Raw genomic sequence first — 21,164 nt, 5'->3', positions numbered from 1 at the left:
TGACCTAATGATGAGAAGCTGCACAGCCAACCCAAAGGCATGTGGTTCAAATCCACCAGCTGCTCTAGAGCCAAAACACGAACAGTCTCCTCTTTTATGATTTACACCCTCTGATAACCCGCTGGAGAGTCAGTCATGAGTGGGTGCTAACTAGACAGTGCACAGCAGCAGCAGACCTGATAAGTAAGACTTGACAGTGAAGATGACTGAGCTAATTATAAATTCTTGAGACATAGAATAGATTAAATAGGTTTAATGGGCTATACTAGAATAATCACCGTCACTGAGGCTCTCTTCTAAATGTGTTTATAAATAAGTGAAATTTCTCCATAGAGGACAGTTGGCAACATCTACTCTGCCGTCACAATCTGTTTACCGCAGGAACTGACAGGCATTGTCCAGATGAAATAAAGTATTTTCATTTTATGTTGTGAAAGCAGTGAATTCTTGAGGGCGATAATTTGTCTTAACACTTGAGTTACCATTTTTGGCTTGAAAGATTTCACAGAGCCTCAGAGTTTGCCGTACTCTTAAGACATCCATTAATTGTTTTACAGGATAGTGTTTCCATTTTTGTGGATTCTTTTTTAATGTGTTACTTGTTAATTTTGTTTAAATGCTTATTCTTATTCAGGTTCTCCAGAGCTTGTGATGGTAAGCCATGTAATACACCCTTGCCACTTCTATGTTCGGAAGTATTCACAAATAAAAGATGCAACACTGTTGGAAAAGAAGGTGAATCAAATTTGCAACAAGAGTTCACATCTTAATCCTTCAGATATTTTGGAGCTAGGTAATGAATTATTTACTCCAGGTTAAAATACATTTTTGAAATAACAGAATGTCTGCCCAGGCCACATTAAACTTACATGATACAGGTAATCAGAAAAGTTCTGAAATGTATTTTACAAAAGTTTTAAAATTAGATAACAAATTTTATTTTTAGTAAATTAGCTAATGGTTAAAATGAACCTTGGAACCTTTATAGAGTTACTTAGAGATACACAAACTTCACTATGAAGTGAGGCAAATTATTTTTAAAATTATAAAAACTATGACTATTCCCTCTGTGTTCAGAGAGACCTTTGCCCTCTAAGATGATACACCATAGCTTGATTCCCATCTCTTGCCCTTCCCATGTGGTGTTAAGAGCACTGAATGCTTAAATTATACTTAAGAAGACCATCACCTTTCAGCTAGCCTGTTTTATTAGCATATACAGAAAGGATTATATAGTTTCTGTTCTTATTTAATTACTGATAATAATCAAATTTATCTCTACAACAACATCTCTAGTGTACAAGTTAGTTGTTAAAAGTGCAGGCTCTCAAACTTCTGTACTTTCTTGAGAGCTATTCTAATTCCACTTTGTGGTTTGGGCTAGGATTTCAACCTCTTTTTTGCTTCAGTGTTCTTGACACAATTCTCTTCCTTACTCAGTCCTCCTCCTCTTTTCCTGATGACTCATTTTAATTAATTTCATTCTATATAATCCATCCATAAGGCCTTCAATATTTTTTTAAGTGCCATTGCGTTGTGGACAACTCATAGTGACCTTATGAACAAAAGACATGGACACTTTTATAACTTTCATCGTTTCTCCAAGTTCATAGAGTTTCTGGAGGCAAGCTATTTCAGAAGTAGATGCCACTCTTGCTTCCAGGCTGTGTTAATCAGAGAGCTCCACCAAACACTGTCCACCATGGGTAGCCATTATCGCATTTAACATATCTGTGTCACAGTGTTTAGTAACACAGCAACCACGAGTTACCTCTGTACAGCAAATGGACAGACCAATGCTCTACCACTTCATACATAGCTAAATTTCTTAGTTCATGTCCCTATTTTCTGAAATCCAGTATGTATGAATTAATTTTGGCATTTGACATTCTGCCTTTTGTTTCTTTACCGTGACATTGTAACCTCCTTTATGGCACTGCAGTATTGGACCAGGTTAAGTATTGCTCTGTCTGGACATGTGTGCACGTACATGAATATAGACGGCCTTTATTGTAGCGGTTGGCTTCCATACAGAGTTAACGCCTGGGAAAACCTGTGGGGCAGTTCTACTCTGTCCGGGGGTCACTATCAATTTGAATCAGTTCAGTGGCAAAGCGTTCTTGGGTTTTTGTTAGTAGAACTTACGTCATGAACGTATTTGTAAACATAAGTGCTTATTAAGTATTTCTCTCCATAAACAGTGATAATGGTCTGTCTCATTCCATAGGTGCAAAAATACTTGTCAAGAGTATTGAAAATGGAATGTGGTGTCGAGGAACTATCACTGAATTAATTCCAATAGAAAGTAAAAACATTAGAAAGCCTGGTGGTCCAACCAAGTACTCCGTCTGTGAAGTTGCACTAATACAAATATTTATGGTCGATTTTGGAAATTCTGAAGTCTTAATTGTTCAAGGGTAGATATTTCATAATTACTCTATGTTTTAACTGGCTTAGAAGCAATTTCATACAGCGGGGCAACATTTTCTTCTAGGTGTCCTTTTTGACCTCTTAACAGGGTAGAGGTCCAGAACTCTGGACTGGACTGTGTGCAGGGTTATAGGGATCCGAGCCTAAATTCCCGGAGTCCTCAGCTCCGGGCCCCTGAATCCCACTCTTAGATCACCACAACCTGTTCAACCGCCTTCATAAACCCGGATATTTAACCCTTGAATTTCCAGATCTTGGCCTGTATAAAATAACTCTTTAATCACCTTTGTGAACAAACTTGGCTCAGCCCATACTACAAATGTGAGATTAGAAGGCCGATTAGGCACCAAAAAAAAAAAAGAAGCAATTTCAGAGAGTGGTTAACAGTAAAGAAAATTAGGAAGATGTAGAGAAACGTGATTTATTTATTTTTCTCTTCCTAGCCATACCTTTTTTATTATTCTATTTTTATCACTTAATTAGTAAAATATTACAGTTTATCAATAATACACATTCTTCACATAGCTTTTTTTAATCATAGGAGCTTTTTAATGCACTTCAAACTTAGTACCTTTTTATGAAGCAAGAAGTTATGCATAGTAACAGTTCTTTGAAGTATAATATGCAAGTTAGGTGAAGGGTTATTGACTTGCATTTTTAATTAAAGAATATTTGTCAATAGTATTAAAAATGTAGTGCCAAGGAGCTATCTTAATTCCAGTAGGAAAAAAGACACTAGAAAAACAGGTATATTTATAATTTTATAAATGAAGGTAAATTTGTCTTGCCTAAAAGTATTTAGCAGTGTTTTTCTGTCTTCTATGACACTAGAAAACAAGCCAAAAAGGCTTCTGTAATAAGGACAATAATACATTATAAAATAAAAAGATCTCTCTTGGAGGGGGCATCATCATTCCCATTAAATGTAAACTGAATTGGTATATGAAAAATAACTGGGATAAACGTAGTAGATATTTCATTCTGTTGTGACAGAAGGGTCTTGTGTTAATTGAAACTAATTTGAATCCCTAGGGAGCATTAGTGGGTCAGTGATAAGGAGTTGTATTATCAACTGAAAGGTAGGTGGTTCAAATCCACCAGCTACACTGCAGGAGAAAGATGGAAAATTTCCTTTCGGGTGATTTACAGCCTCTGAAAATCCAGTGAATAGACAGCTGTGAGTTGGTCCTGGCTTGAAGGCAACAAGTTGGAGTTTTGAGTTGAGTAGACAAAAGTGATTTTGTCCTCAGCTGATACTGTTAGAACCGGTAGTTCAGACCATCAGCATCACTAAAGAAAATACCTAACAGTTTGTTTCCATTAAGATTAAACCCCAGAAAAACCTGTGAAACAGTTGTAATGCTTGGAATGCATGAGTTATCAAAAGTAAGAATTGACCCAGTGGCAACTAACAGTAATAGTAAGGAAGTAACTGTTTACAATATAACTTTCTGGAAGATCTAAGGGAGAGTATCTTTAGAATTTATGCCTCTTCTGTGAAAGTCCAGCTTAGATATAAAGCACTGTTTTTACCAAATGCTACTGACTTTCTCCTAGGTTTGATGTTAGCCGTGTGAGGCTAGAACACATTGCTGAGCAGCACGTAGTACTTAGTAACCTGGGTGTCGTTCTAAGAAAACCTGAATCCTGTGTTGAAGAGCTGCTGAAAGACATCCAGCCATTTGCACAGCTGTGCTCCTTGAAAGATATTGTTCCACCAAGTTCAGTAAGTATGACTTTGCTTTGGCCTCTAAATACTCTGAGTATAGTATGTATGTTGCACGTTTATACTCAGAGCAGCACATTTTACATAGTATGTTTCTGGTGATAGTAAAAAGAAAAGAATTTAGCTCCACATTGGAAATATTCTCAGCATGGACATTAAATAACTAGATAGCAACATAATTGGTATGTGAAATATCCAAATGAACCACTAAATTTTTAATAAGTTTTCCTTTTTTTTTTCTGTTGTGCTTTGAGTGAAAGTTAACCTAACAGTTGGGCAACCAACCCAAAGGCACATGGTTCTGATCCACCAATTGCCCCACAAGAGAAAGATGGGCAGTCTTCTGCTGTGTGATTTACAGCCTCTGAAAATCACTCGAGGGTCAGTTATGAGTTGGTTCCAGCTTGATAGCACCTACCACCACCAGCAGCAGTATAACAATACACTTGCTTTCTGTTTCCTCATTCATCTTTCTGTCCTTTCCTGCTTCTAAACTTTCTTCCTTGGAAAATATTGCCCTTTTGATCTAATATGATTGACATTTGTAAGAAAATAATAAGCAATTATCTCCTCTTCTGACTGAAGCCATATGGCTGAGTTTAATTCCAGGGTCATAGGATTCCTCAGGGCCATAGTCTTGGTGGGGGACAGTGTGTCCCATCTGTCTCCATTAGACTGGTAATCCTGGTCATGGAATGGTTTTTTAATTTCATTCCACATTTCTCTCCTGCTCTGTCCAGCACACTCTGCTGTGATCCCTTTTAAAGCAGTGAGCAGTGGTAGCTGGACAATGTTTAACTCTTCTAGCCTCAGGATTTTGGATGATGACGTTTCTGTGACCCATTAGTCCTGCGGAAGAATTGTTCCTATGCGTCTTTCATCTCTTCCATATTCTTCCTTGTTCTGGACAGGTAGAGACCAATAGTTGTACCTCAGATGGTCGTTCCCAGGGTTTGGGCTTGGGGTGGTTTTTATTTTATACTGGTTTGATCACAGAGTTCATATACATTGTTCTTTACACCAGATAATTCCCATTTCCTTTATAACCCCTCCCTCTACCCATCACATTGTGTGACCCTGTGATTGTCACCCTGCCCATCCTCACCCCTCTGCTTGACAAATGCTGCAATACTGCGTAATGCCACTGTTAATAAATGGGAAATGCTTTTAGTCTTTCTCCATTGAGAATGATACTTGCTCTTGATTTCGTATATTCTTTTCACTATGTTGAAGAAATTCTCTTCTATTCCTGTTTTGCTACGTGTTTTAATCAGGAAGGGTCAAAGGCCTTTTCTGCATCAATTGTTAGGATCATGTAGTTCTTACTTACTTTGTTAATGTGATGAATTATTTGATTTAGAATGTTGATTGTTTTGCTTACATTGAACCATCCTTGCATACCTGTTATGAATCCCACTTGCTCCTGGGGTTTTTTTGGTAATATCCTTGCCTAGTTTTGGTATTAGGGTTCTGCTTGCTTCATAGAATGACTCTGGAATTGTTCCTTCTTTTTCCGTTTTTTTAAATACTTTAAGTAGAATTGGTGCTAGATCTTCTCTGAATATTGGTAGAATTCAGCGGTGAAGCCATCTGATCCGGTACTTTTCTTATGGGGAAGTCATTTTAATGACTTGTTCGAGGTCTTGTTTTGTGTCTGTTTAAGTGTCCGGGTCAATCTCTTCAGGGCATGAGTATCGAAAAATTTATCCATTTCTTCTAGGTTTTCAAATTTACAGCTTTTCATAGTATTCTGATAGTATCAGATTTATTTTATCTGGTTTTGTTGCGATTTTACTTCCATCATTTCTTAATCAAGTTACCTGTGTCTTCTCTTTTTTCCTTAAGTTTGCCAGTGGTTTGTCAGTTTTATTGACCCTTTCGAAAAACTGGCTCCTGATCTTATGATGGTTTCAGTTTTCTGTTTTTTTTTTAAAAAAATTAATAAAAGGTTACAGAAACTTTGGATTTCCATTCATTCACCCATTTTTAATAATATTGCATGAGTTCCTTGTTTTTCAATGCAGCATAGTATTCCATTGTGTGAATATACCAGAGCTGCTCTATCCATTCGTTTGTTAATGGGCACTTGTGTTGTTTCCAACTCTTTGCTCTTGTGAACAAAGCTGCAATAAACATGGGTGTGCTTATATCTGCTTAGTTGGCAGTTCTAGTTTCTTTTAGGGTGTAGTACCACTGGTGGAATTGCTGGGTCAAATGGTATTTCTATTTCCAACTTTTTGAGAAAGCAGCATACTACCTTTCATAATGGTTGCACCAGTTTTCTGTCTCATTGATTTCAGCTCTTATAATTTCCCTTCTTCTAGGTGCTTTAGGATTAGATTGTTGTTGTTGTTTTTCTGTATGGTGAAAGTATTGAGTTAGATCGCTGAATTTCCTTCATTTTTCCTTTTTTATGTGTGTGTCTGTTGCTATGACCTGCCCACTGAAGACTGCCTTAACTGCATCCCAGAGGTTTTTAACTCAATAACATACTAGCAGAGAGTTATTTAGCTTCCATATAGGTGGTTTCGTAAGCTTTGCCCTCATGTGGGTTTATGGCATTGTGGTCTAAAAAAGATACTTTTGTTTTATTTCACAGTTTTTAATTCATTGAGGCATACTTGTGTCCTAATTCATGATCGAGTCTGGAGAATGTACCATGTGCACTTGAGAAAAAAGTTAATTGAGTTTTAGTTGAGTTCAGTACCCTGATTGGCTGATTGTATAGATCTTCTGCATCTTTGTTGAATTTCTTTTGGGTTGACTTAACTTTTGGTTATAGTGGTGTGCTGAAGTCTCCTGCCACTATTGTCATGCTGTCTGTTTATTTCTTCAATTCTGTTAACCATTGTTTTATATATTTTGCAGGTCTGTCATTTAGTACATAAATGTTGATAAAGGTTATGTCTTCTTGATCTATTGTGCCTTTAATCAGTATGTAATACCTCTCCTTCTCTTTGATGGTGGTTTTCATTTTGAAGTCTATTTTATCAGAGGTTAGTATAGTCACTCCTGCTTGTTTGTGGATGCCATTTGCTTGGTATATTTTTGCACCCAGCATTTTAAGACCTCAGTCACTGCTCACCAAAGTAAGATCTGGGACATTGTATTTGCAGACTCTGATAGGCCATTTGTGTTTTATGTCCCCAACAATATAATCTTGAGTCCCTAAAAGTAGCCATTCATTTCCTCAGGATGTTTAAACTATTAAATTTTGGAGTCAAATAAATGTATAGAGAGAAATAAACTTAATATATGGTGTTTTGTATGTTTTTGTATATTCCTTCTTTACCTTAATGACACTTTTTACATTACACGGAAGTCTTGGTGGCCTAGTCTGTAGCTAATGGAAGGTTGCACCTGTCTGACAGTTCACATCCTCTCATGGGCCAGTGGGAGAAGGATGGCAGCCTCATCCCAGTCAGTTCACTGCCTTGCAAGCCCTCTAGAGGGTGAGCTGAGCTGAGCTGTACAGCCTTGTGACCCCACTGGAGGGTCAGCTGAGTCCGATCCCAGTAAGTGGCATTGGGTTTGAGAATTTTTGTTCATTACTTGACTTATTAATCTATACTGCATTCTGTCTTGGATCATTTATTAATATCCTTCCTTCAGCAAATTTAAAACCCCCTAGGATGCAATAATTGTGTATAAGAATATATGTTAAGCTACTATAATGAAAATATTTCCAAAAGCAAGAAGGAGCCCTGGTGGCATAGTGTGTAAAATGTCATCTCATTGCCATAAATTCCAGACAGACTCAAAGTTGACCCTTCAGCAACTTTTTCTCAGAAACTATAAATCACACAAGAGGAGATTGCCCATCTTTCTCCTATGGAGCAGCTGGTGGATTTGAACTACTTTCCTTTGAGTTAGTAGTGCAAGTCTTTACCCATTAGGCCACTAGAGCTCCCTAAAGTAAAATATAGAACTGTTAAACAAAAGATTATGAGTTTGAAACCACAATTTCTCTGTGGGAGAAAGATGAGCAGTCTCCTGTCATGAAGATTTACACCCTTGGAATCCTTATGGAGAATCACTGTCAGTCTAAACCATCTCAGCTGTAGTTGGGTATGGAAGCAGGGAGCCTGCAGCCTCAAAGAATTGGCAGTACTTAACAATCAAAGCCTCTGAGCTGTGCTGTTGGAGAAGAATACCAAATGTCCCACTAGACCACCAGAAGAAGAAACAGATCTTGGATAAAGATCAGCCAGAGTGCTCCTTAAGGCAAGGGCGGGGAAGCTTCAGCTCAGCGTTTTATTTGGCATGTTGTTGAAAAGGAGCTCTTACTTGGAAAAGGACGTTGTGCTTTTAAAGGTGGAATATCAGTGAAAGAGGGGAAGACCCTCAATGAGATGAATTGACATGGTGATGGCAGTAGTGAGCTCATGTATATCAGAGATGATGAGGGTGGCATAGCATAGGACAAAGTTCACATCTGTTGTTCATAGGGCCACTGTGAACTGTACTCAGCTCAGTGACCCATAACAGCTGCAGTAGACATTCAGCCAAGTATTTGAAAGATTCAGTGAATGAATAAAACATTAGAAGGAAATACATACAAATCTTCTTAATCTGTGGTAGTTGTTTCAAGAAGCTGGGATTGTTTTTAAAAATTTTTACTGCAATTTTTTTTAAGTGCTCTAAGTGATGCAGCATTGCTTGGTGGGTTTGGACCCACCAACTGATTGACAAGAAAAAAGATTTTGTAATCATAGCTTTGGAAATCCTATGAGTCAGTTCTTCCATGTCCTGTAGGATCACTCTGAGTCTAATTCAAAAGAACATGTAGCAACATATGTTTTTGTATTTTCTGAGCTGAATAGGATTTACTTTTACAATCCTATAAATATGAGAGGCATTGTGTTTCATACTCAAGGTCTGTGTATTACCTTTGAAATCTGAGCTAAATAGTTTAACTTTTAAAAGGACTGATGTTTAAGTTATGTTTCTAATTTTTTAAAATTACATACTGCATATATTTCATATAAATAGAAGCTAGCTAAACTGTTAATATTTTCATATATTACATGCCTTTTGTTATACTTTAAGCATGTTGTTGTTTTGTGCCGTCGAGTTGCTTACAACTCATAGCAACCCTATGTACAGCAACCCTAAATCCTCCTCTGTCCTGTGCCAATTGCACTGCCTCCAGCACACCCATCCTGGTCACCCCAGTCACTGAATCAGTCCACCTCTTAGAGGGTCTTCCCCTCCTGCGCTGTCCCTCCACCCTACGAAGCGTGATGTCCTTCTCCAAGGACCGGTCCCTCCTTACAGTATGGCCAAAGTATGTCAGACGGAGCCCCAGAATCCTTGCCTCCACGGAGCAGCCCGGTTTAACCCTCTTCAGGATGAATCTGTTTTCTTAGCAGTCCATGGTACACTCAATACTATTCTCCAGAACCATAAAGGCATTGATGCTGAAAGGCATCAATTCTCCTTCATCCTCCCTAGTCATTGTCCAACTCTCTGATGCGTAACAAGTGATTGCAAAGACCATAGCCTGTATCAGATGCACCTTAGTCTCCAGAGCGACACCATTGCTCTTCAGTACTTTGGAGAGGTAACTAACAGCAGACTTTCCTATGTACTTTAAGCATAGCTTTTTAATTTTTATCCATAAGTAGAAAACATGCCTATAATACTTGTTTCTTTTATTTAAAAATATTTTATAATTATTATTATATTAATATTGTAAAGTGAAATATGGGCTTCTGGGTACCCTGAGACTGTTTACAAAACTGAAATGTAAGTCGCTCATTGTGTGTTCATACAGACTGCCCTTGGATTTATAACCTCAGATATTTTCTTAATGCCTTGGTATCTGTGGTTTCTTCAGTGTCTTGGCTCAGTTTCGGACTGTGATTGATAGAAAGCTGACCTTAGGCAGCTGTGACAGAGCTGATTAGAATTATTAAATACCTTTGAATTTTACCTTTTTTTAATAGAATAAAAGCTGGGGAAAAGAAGCTAAAGTGGAATTTTTGAAAATGGTAAATAACAAGGCGGTTTTGATGAAAGTTTTTAGAGAAGAAGATGGTATTCTCATTGTAGACCTACAAAAACCACCAACAAATAAAATAAGCAGTGATATGCCAGTGTCTCTTAGAGATACATTAGTTTTTATGGAATTAGCAAGGTAGGTAACTTATTAAATATTTTTTATTGTAGTTATAAATTGGAATAGCAGATTTTTTCCTTTATAAAACTATCACCCCAAGAGGTTAAAAATACTTGTATCTGGGTGTACTAAGTACAATTTTTGCCTATATATATTGCATGCAAATAATATGGTTCAAGAAAGTAGAGAAATTGAGGTAGTGCAACATTGAAAATATTTATGGATATTTTTTACTCTTGGGAACGTCACATTGTAGAATTTAAGGAATTCCGTAGTTTCTGATTTGGATTTCTCCTCTTGAGAATGAGTTCATTATTACCATTCTATTCCTGAGGTATTGATCTAAAATAGATGCTTTAAAAAAATAAAAGAGATCATTTAAATCCTCACCCCCATTCTGAGGAACAGAGTGTGGTAAGTAAATAACCCAACCATCTAATTGGCTCCCTTGAGAAAAGACCAATACATTCTCTGTCCTGGAAATTCTCATCACTCAGCAGCCAATCAGAAAGTTGAGGTTTAACTCATTAAGTGCTTTGTAGGAGAAAGATGTGGAATTACTGTGATCAATCAAGTCTGACCCATAGCCACCCTGTGAAAACGGGCCTGAACCTGTCCTATCTATCCTGGGCCATCCTCCTCATCTCTGACACCATGAGCTGGTTGCTGCTGTCACCCTGTCATCCCACCTCGTTGAGGATCTTTCTCTCGCTCTCTCTCTTTTTTTTTTTGTTTGTTTTTAAGTCTTCCTCTCTTTTGCCAATGTTCCCTTTTTCCAGGTATGATACTTCTTTCCAAGGAATAGCCTCTCCTAGCAGCCTTGAAAAACATCTAAAGTTCAGCTGCTGTGTCTTATAGGGTCTCTTTGAGTTGTACTTGGCTCTACCGTGATAATATCCAGTTAGTTCATCTAAACTGTAGAATAGAAATAGGTGTGAATCTGACATACAGGCCTGGCTTTAAGATGTCCTAACACAGACTTGTCAGGAGTGCTCTGGTGGCGATGGATTTCATCTGCTCACCCAAAGGTGGCAGCTTTCTGGCATTTCAGCTCCACCAGCAGGAGGAATAATGGGAGATCTCCCTTGTCATTCACAGCCTCTGAAAACCTACTCCAGGCTCATTCTGAGTCAGTCCCTGCTCTACAGCAATGAAAGACAGGTTGTCTGGGGATTTGGTTTTGTTTCTGAGTAAACACAAACTTGAAGATTGATTTCATTTTGGGACTTGACATCTTACTTAGTCTTGATTGAGTAACTTAAAAAAATTTATTGTGGTCAAGTTGGGACAAACTCACCCAAGGAAACTGCCCATCTTTCTCCCATGGGGCAGGTGGTGAATCCAAACCACTTGCCTTTGAGTTCACTGTGCACGTTTTTACCCAGGAGGCTGCCAAAATATGTCTTAGTTAGAGACATTGGAAAGACCCTTTTTTTTTTTTTTTTTGTAGATAAGTCCGGATACAGGCAGGTTCTTTGTTCTGATAATTCAAGGAGAGAGATACTGAGAAAATGACTCTTAGAGCTGGATTGACTCTCTGATCCTCTCCAGAGCAGTGTATCTCCGTCGTGCTTACCCCCATCAGCGTGTCGCTGTTAAGTTGCCAGCAAACAGCAACACTTTTCATATTTGTTTTTCATTTACCCGATGGCACATAACAACAACATACTCTTTAGTGAGTTGTCCATTCAGAGATTCCTGGCTCTACTTGGGAACTTCTCTTGCATGCTCCCTCCACCTTCTCCGTAAGGCTATATTCCAAGTTACAGATTTCACCTTGAAGATCACATCTTGAATTTGGTTAATCTCTTCTCCTTTCTCTTCCCCTTCCCTGCCCCCATTAGCATGATTTTTAAAATCGTTGTTCTAAATTAATTGTTATTAATAATAACAAATCTTAAATGTAATAATAAATTTGAAATGCAATAAAAAATTACTCTTGATTATGCTTACTTACTCTTTTAATTAGGTTTAGATCTCAATCACTAAGAAGTCATCCTGAGGAAAATATTACATTACATTATAATCCACCTATTTTGCCTAAACAAATGACAGATGTATCGATAATGGTTTGTCATATAAATACTCCTACTGATTTCTACCTTCAATTGGTAAGTACATAGCATTCCTTGGAGATGATGTGATGAGTTTCTTTTTTGTTTTAAATAGAAATATATGATGATAATTAATACCCAGTACAGTTTAGTTGGAAAAAGCCACAGTTAACCTTCTGTACACCTAATTTTATATTGTTATATTGTAGTGAAAGTTGTATAAGATAGTATTTGTCATTATAACAATTTTTAGTTATATATAGTTCCATTACTTATATTAAAATACTTTTCATTAATTGCTCTCAAGCCAGAGTTCCTCTCCAGTGGCTTTTCAGAGACTAAATCACAAGGAAGGAGATTGTCCATCTTCCTCCCATGGAGCAACAAGTGAATTTGAACCCCAGCCTCTGGAATGACAGTTAAGCTCCTACCCACAGGGCCAAAAGATCTCCCTGTTGTGATTATATTGGCCAGAGTTTACATCCATCAACACTGCCCATGTCCCATACAGTAACACAGTTCCTTTTACTTAGTAACTCCCCTCCTTTAACCCTTAACACCCAGTGATAAACTTTGGTCTCTGGGCATTTTTCTGTTTTAGAAATGTCATGTCAAGGCAATCTTGTAATGTTTTCTTTTGCATTTTACTTGTTTTAGTGTTTTCAAAGCTGTAACAACAGAACTACCTTTTTCCGATTGAAGAATAACCCATTGTATAGAGTCTTAGCTATCTAGTACTGCTATAACACTATTACAAGTGGATGGCTTTAACAAATACAATCATTCTCTCACTTTTTAAGAGGTTGGAATCAAAGCCTTTCTCTGTTGTCTCTGGAGAAAAGACCTTATCTCCTTCAAACATCTGTTGAGCCAGCATTCTTTGAACATCTGCATGTGTCTTTGTTTTTCTCTGTATTGAAAAAGTTCCCAGTAGAGGGTCTTGGGTGTAAAAGATGCACTGTGCTCCCAACACTTCTTTCTTGGTGATCCTCTTTCTCTTCTATTCGCGTCTCCTGTCATAAAAGGGGTTACAGGCCATAAGGAGAACTTTCTTAGATCAAATCTGGGCTGTAATAAGGATTAAGGATGTTGTGTCTCACTTTTTTTACATTCATTCAGTAAAAAAATTGAAGTCAATGATTTCATTTTACTTGGACCTGGAATCAACACCCATGATAGCATCAGTGAAGAAATCAAAGACATGTTTGAGAGAGGAACAGTTATAATGTGAGAGTGGCCAAGTTTTACTTCTGCCCACATCAAAAAGGGAACTGTTCCATCAACAGTATTCATAGTACCAAAATAGCTACAAAATATTACAGAATAGCTACATGACACCTTCCATGTTCCTAACTTTTTCTACCAGTCATTGGATCCCCTGTTCATGCCACGACTCACAGAATATACTCATAGTTGTGGAGTTTATTAGGGGAATAATTTTATTAAAGACTGTAGGGGAAGCAAAGCATATCACACAGTGCAAGTCTAGGTTTAGTCCAGAAGTTCCAAGCCAGATTAACAAGGTACAATTCCTCAATTAGTGAAAAACAGCTGCTCAGTCAACCAGTGAAAGTGTGGGTTCATTTCAGTAGCACAAATGCAAGAAGCCTCTGGTTTCTTCAGTCATCCCGCATACTTTTTCTCAGAGCAGTTAAAAACTTTTTCTTCAGTCATCCAGCAAGCAAACCTTTAACTGAAGGCTTTATCTCCAGGCTTCCTCTGGTTACACCTTGCCACAGTCTCTTTACATCTCTCCACCACATTCTTTCACTGTCATTTCCTATATTGGCCCTACAGCTTTAGGTGTTTTGCTGTCAAGGTAGCTTGACCATGGCCCCTCCCCCCCCCCAAGGGGGCTAATACAATGGCTAGAAAAGCCAATTTTCAAGAGTTCTGAAACCTCAGGTTTGCACTGGGAAAATCTAGTGTCATAGACCTCTGTAATGTGTTAAAGAACAAGTCTATCAATTTAAAGTGTACCAGATCCAAGTTGTGGTTTTTCATTTGCTTCCTGTGCATCTGGAAGTTGTACAGTGAATGAATAAGAACAACAGAAGAAGAAGCTTTTGAATTGTGATGTTAGTAAAAAGTACTGAATATCTCATGGGCTCCCATGATGAAACTTCTTCATCTCCCGTGCTTTAGCCCTGTTTGTTAAGAGGGGCTACTCTTTGGAAAATGACATCATGTTGGGAAAGGTGGAGAGTGGAGAGTCAGAAAGAGGAAGACCCTCAAGATGGATTGACAGTGACTATTAACAGAGGGCTTAAGCATGTCAGGTCCGAGGATGGTGCAAAATAAGGCTTCATTCATATCTGCTGTTCATAGGTTGACTGCCACCTACTGTGAAGTGTCCTGGGTTTTTCTTGTTCGGAGGTTTTGGTTGCTAATGAATTGGCTTTTTATGAGTCTGTTATAGAGATTTAATTGATTTAAGTTTTGATAAGAATTTGTCCATTTCATCTATACAACTAATTTATTACTGTACAATATGTAAAATCCTCTTAATTTCTGTAGTCAGTAGTAAAATCTCCACTTTCCATGTCTTGTTTTAGTTATTTGCATCTTCTTTTTTTAGTTAGTTGATATGGTTTGTTGATTTTTTTTTTATTGATCTTTTAGAAACACCAACTTTTAGTTTTGATTTTTCTTTTCCTGTTTACTGTTCAGTTTGCCTCTTATCTTTGTTATTCCCTTTATTCTAAGATCTTTTTCAACATAGCTTTTGCTTGTTTCTCTGGTTCTAAATTTGTAAAGTTACCTTGTTATAGATCTTACTTTTGATAATATACTTTAGATCTTCTGAGTACTGCCTTCTCTGCATTATTTCTTTTGTTGAATTGTTAAATGTCCACTTTGACTAACCTTTTGATATAAGTGAAATCTACTCAGATATAAAAATTTACAAAGTTAAAAGCAAATTTATTACTATAGAATGAACATTCTTAAAGTGGTACAGCAGCCATTTGTCTGTTTGCTGTACTGAATAACTTGGAATTGCAAATCAGTGTGCCATAGCTGTGTCAGATGCCATGATGGTTATCCATCATGGACACTGTTTGGAGAAGCTTCTAGATTTATTTAAGTTTGGAAGCGGGAATGACATCTACTTCCTTAACTAGATGCCTCTAGAAACTCTATAAACATAAAGAAAAGACATTAATTATAGAACAGAGTTCAGGTCTTTTGTTCATTGAATGCTAACGGTTGTATTCAACTTGACAGTACTTAAGCTAATGTTGTTATATTTTGGAAGTTAATTCTTCTGCTTTGTACATAACTCCCTTGTCAATTTGCTGTACTGAGGTAATCTGGGTTTGCTGTGATATCGAACCTTGTGTCATTGGAGTTTGAAATACTCTAATGGTTTACCAATATGGACAGTGTTTGTTGGAGCTCCCAATTGTAGGACAGGTTTGGAAGCAGGCGTGGCATCTACTTCCTAAACCACATGCTTATGGAAACTATGATCTTAGAGAAACTGCAATAGTGACATTAGGTATGGGGCGCTCTGGTGGCCTAATGGCAAGAAGCTGCACTGTAATCCCAAAGGTATGTGGTTCAAATCCACTAGATGCTGTGCTGGAAAAGGAGGGGCAATATCCTCCTGTATCAGTCAGATCTCATTTGATGGTACACACACACAAAATAATAAAAAAAAGAAAGGCATTAGGTCTTTAGTTCATGGAGTTGCTATGAGTCATGCTCAAATCCATGTCAATCAACAACAACACATGTATCTCATGGTATCATTTTGGTAAAAATGAAAATATGCAAAGTATATGTATATAGGGAAAGGTCTAGGAAGAAATGCACTATGGTGTAGAAATATTTTTTATTATGCCTTCATATGCTAATTTCATACACTGCTTTTATAATAAAATAATTTTAAAATAAATAGCACAGGTAAGTCATGTGATTAGATCTAATAATATTCATATTTTTTAAATTTTTTTTATTTTATTATTTTTGTGTGAGTGTACCGTCAAATCAGATCTGACTGGTACAGGAGGAAATTGTTCCTCCTTCCCCGGCAGAGCATCTGGTGGATTCGAACTGTGCGCCTCTAGGATTGTAGTTGCAGCTCCTTGCCACTAGGCCACCAGAGCTCCCCTAGATCTAATAATATTCATATATTTTAAGTGCCTGTAACATATGCAGCATTTAAATTTTAAGATTCTGTACAAATGCTGTGCTCTCTTCCTTTATTTCTTAGGTAGAGAGCCTGGATTTTTTGTTTCTTTTAAAGACAATGGAGGAATTCTATAAACATGAAGATGGAGAAAATCTGCAAATCCTCTGTCCAGTTCAAGGTCAACCCTGTGTTGCTAAATTTGAAGATGGCATTTGGTACCGAGCAGAAGTTATTGGTAGGAAAATATACACTGTTTCTACAGGAAAATTTAATGCTAGAAGACTAGTATTATCTTATTTGACATCATGCTTATTAAATCTTAGAAGTTCTATTATTTGATCCTAGTGTTTTGCTCTCTTTATTTTTTTGTCTGTCTTTAGAAAATGTAACAATCTTAAGTGAAGTAGTAATTCCTTAGAAAGACTGACATGAGCAATTTAGTAGTACACCATTGAGAATCTAGCAGTAAAACAGGTAGATAATACAAAATGTTGTGTTAAGTGCCGTCGAGTCATAGGCAACTCATAGTGACCCTATAAATGAAAGTCTTTGACACTTGCGTGCGTGATTTTCATCCTTTCTCCAGGTTCATAGGGTTTCCAGAGGCAAGCTGTTTATGGAAGTAGATGACACTCCTGCTTCCAAGCTTGTTTCAACTGGGGAGCGCCACCAAACACTGTCCGCCATGGGTAACCGTTATCGCGTTTGACACATCATTGTCACAGTGTTCAGCTTCACAGAGACCACAAGTTACCTCTGTACAGCGAGTGGACACACCAGGGTTATACGACCTAGAAGACTGTTTGAACAAAAAGGAAAAAAAAAAAGAAAAACAGGCCTGAGGGCTGTGGATTAGAGTCACCCATGTTTGGCTTGGTAGCATCACTTTCGGTCCACTAAGCCAATTGGTCTCTTCTCTGTGTTGTTAAGTGCCGTCGAGTCGTAGGCAACTCATAAAAGTCCTCAACACTTACTTGCGTGACTTTCATCCTTTCTCCAGGTTCATAGGGTTTCTGAAGGCAAGCTATTTATGGAATAATAGAAAATAGCAAAGTTAATTAGTTGGCTGCTTATGATTTGTTGCTTTGTTATTGAGTACTCATGTTTGTTTTGTCATGCTATATTGTCATGCATTTTTATCAGAGTACAAATTGCAGATACAATCTTTTATGTCCTTCCAGTTTTCCTTTTAAGTTATTTCACTTTCTTGATAATGACTTACAGAATGCTGGTTTTCTTAGTCTCTTTCTCATAATTTTCTTTATCCTCTCCTCTCCTCCCTTTTAAGTAGTTCTCATTTAAAAATGACATTTAAAAAATAATAATGGTATCCTGTGTAGGGGGAGTGAATGAAATTAGAAATGACAATTAGGAAAAAAAAAAGAGGAGTGTATAGACTGAGAGAGCACAATTTAGTGAGAGCAATCTCATGACAAAATCTGTCATGTTCTGACACTTAAAGTTTCAGAAATTAGATACACTTTGGAGAGTTTACTCCATGATATGTTCCTTTTCATGTAAGTCTAGAGACTTAGGTGCACTTAATAGGTGCACTTAATCCAAGCTGTGGTCTTTACAATTACTTCCTGTGCATTAGATAGCTGGATAGTGACTAAAAATGATAGAAGAAGAATCGCTGCCTTTGATTTGTGCTGGAGAAGAATCTTGAACATACCACCAAGAAAACAAATAGGTATGTCTTGGAGAGGGTGAAATCAAGTTTCTCCTTGGAGGCTAGGATTTTGAAGCTCCATCTCACATACTTTGGCCATGTGGGCAGGAAGGACTGGTCCTTGGAGAAGGACATCATGCTTGGAAGGGTAGAGGTACAGTGCAGGAGAGGAAGACCCCAGATGAGATGGATTGATACAGTGAATGGGGCAGTAGGAATTGGTGTGTTGGAATCAGTGAGACTGGCTCAGGACAGGGCAAACTTCAGAGCTGTTGTACATAAGGTTGCTATGAAGGTAGTGCATCAAGTTTTGTAGCAAACAAAAGCATTTTTTTTATGATTAAGGATTTTTCAAAATGCAAATCATTCCCCCAGTAAAACAAACTGATAGCAACAGACCATAGAGACAGTCAGGCACTCGAGTATCATGGAAGGACAGCCTTCGCTGGCCACAGTTTAGGCAGCATTGAGTTTTGCACTACAGCATCAAAAAGCCAAAACAAAGGGAAGAAATACCAAAGTAAAAGTTAACAGAAGATGTCTAAAGGCAGCTTGAGAATGCAAAGCAAAGTGTCAGAATAGAATGTTCAAAGAATTGGAGTTGGAGAATGAAAAGAGGAGAACTTGCTCAGCACTTATAAAATTGAAATAATTGAAAAACAAATGCAAGCCTTGAGTTGCAATACTGAGAGATACTGTGGGCAAAATCTTGAATGGTCTGTGACACATCAAAAGAAAATGAAAGAAATAGAGTAGTCAGGGTACCAAAAAGAATTGGTTGACACTGAAAATTTTCAGAAATTATCTTAATAACAAGAGCCAGTGATAAAAAAAGAAGTTTAAGCTGCACTGAAGTTACTCACAACAAATAAGACTTCAGGAATCAGTGGGATCCCAATCAGCATATTTGAACTAAGAGATGCAGCCCTGTATGTGCTCATCCGCTGTTCTAAGAAATTTGAAGGGCAGCTGCTTGGCTGGTTGACTGGAAGAGATCCATATTTGTTCCCATTCCCAAGAAAGGTGATGCAACAGAGTGTAGAAATTATTAAAGTATCATTATAACATTTAGGAAAAATACTGCTCAAGAATATCCAAAAATAGCTAAAACAGTACATTGAGAGAATTGCCAGAGATTCAGACTGGGTTTAGAAGAGGAGTCTGTGTGGCACCAGAGATGTGATTGCTGATGTCAGATGGATTTTGGCTGAAATCAGAGAATATCAGAATGTCTGTGTTTCATTATGTAAAGGCATTTGACTGTGCAAATAATAACAGACTATGGCTAATATTGAGAAGAATGAGAATTCCAAGAAACAATTACCAGAACAAGGGAACACTTCATGATTTAAAATCAAGAAAGATGTGCATCGGAGTTGTATCCTTGCTCCATTCCAGTTCAGTCTGTATGCTAAGTAAATCATTTGAAAAGCTAGACTTCATAAATAATGTGGCATCAGGATTGATGGAAGACCTGTGTTATGCAGATGGTACAATCTTGTTTGCTGAAAGCGAGGAGGACATGAGGAACTTGCTGTATAGAAGATCAAAGATTGCAACCTTCGGTGTGGATTTCATCTCAGCATCAAGACTTTACCACTGAACTGATGAGCAACATCATAACAGATGGAGAAAAAAATTGAAATTTTAAATAATTTTATCTCACGTGGATTCATAATCAGCACCGTTGGTGCCAGCAGGGTATACCAGGCATTTTTGAATCTTTAAAATGATATAATTGCTTCTTAGCACTTTGGAGAGATAATAGTGGACTTGCCCAATGCACTGCATCTCCTGGTCACCCCTGCTGATTTTATGGCAAAATATATACTTAAAATACTACAATTTTCATAATCTCAGTGTATTCAATGATATTAATTATACTTACCATGATGTGCAGATAAAACCACTTTCTATTTCCAGGTTTTCACAGCCACCACCTTAGAAACTCAGTGCCCGGAAAGCATTCCTGTTTCCTCTTCCTCTATCCCTTAGTAAGCACTAGTAAACTTTGGTATTACATTGCAATACATTTCTGTATTTTAGGCATTTTAGATAAATGGCATTATACAATAGGGTTTTTTGTGTCTGATTTATTTTACTCAGTATAATGTTTTCTGGGTTTATTAATGTCATAACATGAATCAGTACTTCGTTTCTCTTTAGTGGCTGAGTTAATACTCTATTGTATGGATACAGTACATCTGTCTATTCATCTGTTGATGGATGCTTCAGTTGTTTTTCCCTTTTGGCTTCTGTGAATAACACTGTAGTGAATGTTGGTGTACTCCATACCGCAATGTCAGTTGGAGTTGCTGCTTTTCAAGATTTTGGGGTACATACCGAGTTGTGAATTGCTGGGTCATACTGTAATTCCATGTTTAACTCTTATTAAGTTTTAAACTAGTTTTTCTTTTGGGGTTGAGAGTATACACAGACACCAGTTCAAAAATTTCTGCATGTGCCTTTCAGTGCATGTACAGTTCAGTGTATGTTTTACTACATTCTTCAAAGCTACAACTTCTCAGATTGTTTGCTCTTAAGAGAATACGCCATCCCCTTTTCCTTATGAATCAGGGTGAAGTCTCTCTCAGGGAGGAGTGATAGGGAATGGCAAAGCACACACTGACAAAGGAGATTAATCAGAACTGGCTTTGACAAGCACTGTGGCAATGGGACAATTAAAACAGACTTTCGGGGGGGGGGGAAGAAGAACGAACTGGGGAGCAGGGTAGAGAAAATAGTGCCACAATGAATGAATGGAAACCCCAAGTCTCTGTAAATGTTCATTAAAATAAAATTTAATAATTTAAAAAAATTGTTTGCTCTGCATACAGATTGAATAGGTAGGTATAGAGTAAGGATACATCTCTGATACACATCTTTCTTAATTTTAAACCATTCACTGTTCTTTGCTTTGTTTGGACGACAGCCTCTTGGTGTAGGTATAGCTCTCATATGAGCACAATTAAATGTTCCAGGATTCCTATTCTTAGTGTCAGCAATAGCTTTTTATGATGATCAAC

At 37.5% G+C, this 21,164-nt stretch overlaps 1 protein-coding gene across 1 annotated transcript in view; it reads left to right on the top strand.

The window, feature by feature from the left end:
- Positions 1-21,164, top strand: part of RNF17 (ring finger protein 17) — a 145,817-nt gene that overhangs the window by 47,476 nt on the left and 77,177 nt on the right. The window contains exons 11-16 of the mRNA XM_006879553.1: positions 635-793; positions 2,228-2,417; positions 3,988-4,156; positions 10,105-10,295; positions 12,247-12,388; positions 16,548-16,701. Of these exons, the coding sequence (XP_006879615.1) occupies positions 635-793; positions 2,228-2,417; positions 3,988-4,156; positions 10,105-10,295; positions 12,247-12,388; positions 16,548-16,701 (1,005 nt within the window). The remainder of the gene's footprint in view (positions 1-634; positions 794-2,227; positions 2,418-3,987; positions 4,157-10,104; positions 10,296-12,246; positions 12,389-16,547; positions 16,702-21,164) is intronic.

The sequence above is a fragment of the Elephantulus edwardii genome, unplaced genomic scaffold (genome assembly GCF_000299155.1).
Source record: "Elephantulus edwardii isolate Elephantulus edwardi_28Jun2011 unplaced genomic scaffold, EleEdw1.0 scaffold00004, whole genome shotgun sequence".
Classification (NCBI taxonomy): Eukaryota; Metazoa; Chordata; class Mammalia; order Macroscelidea; family Macroscelididae; genus Elephantulus; species Elephantulus edwardii.
Note: the sequence above shows the minus strand (reverse complement) of the source record. Positions and strands in the feature narration are given on the sequence as shown.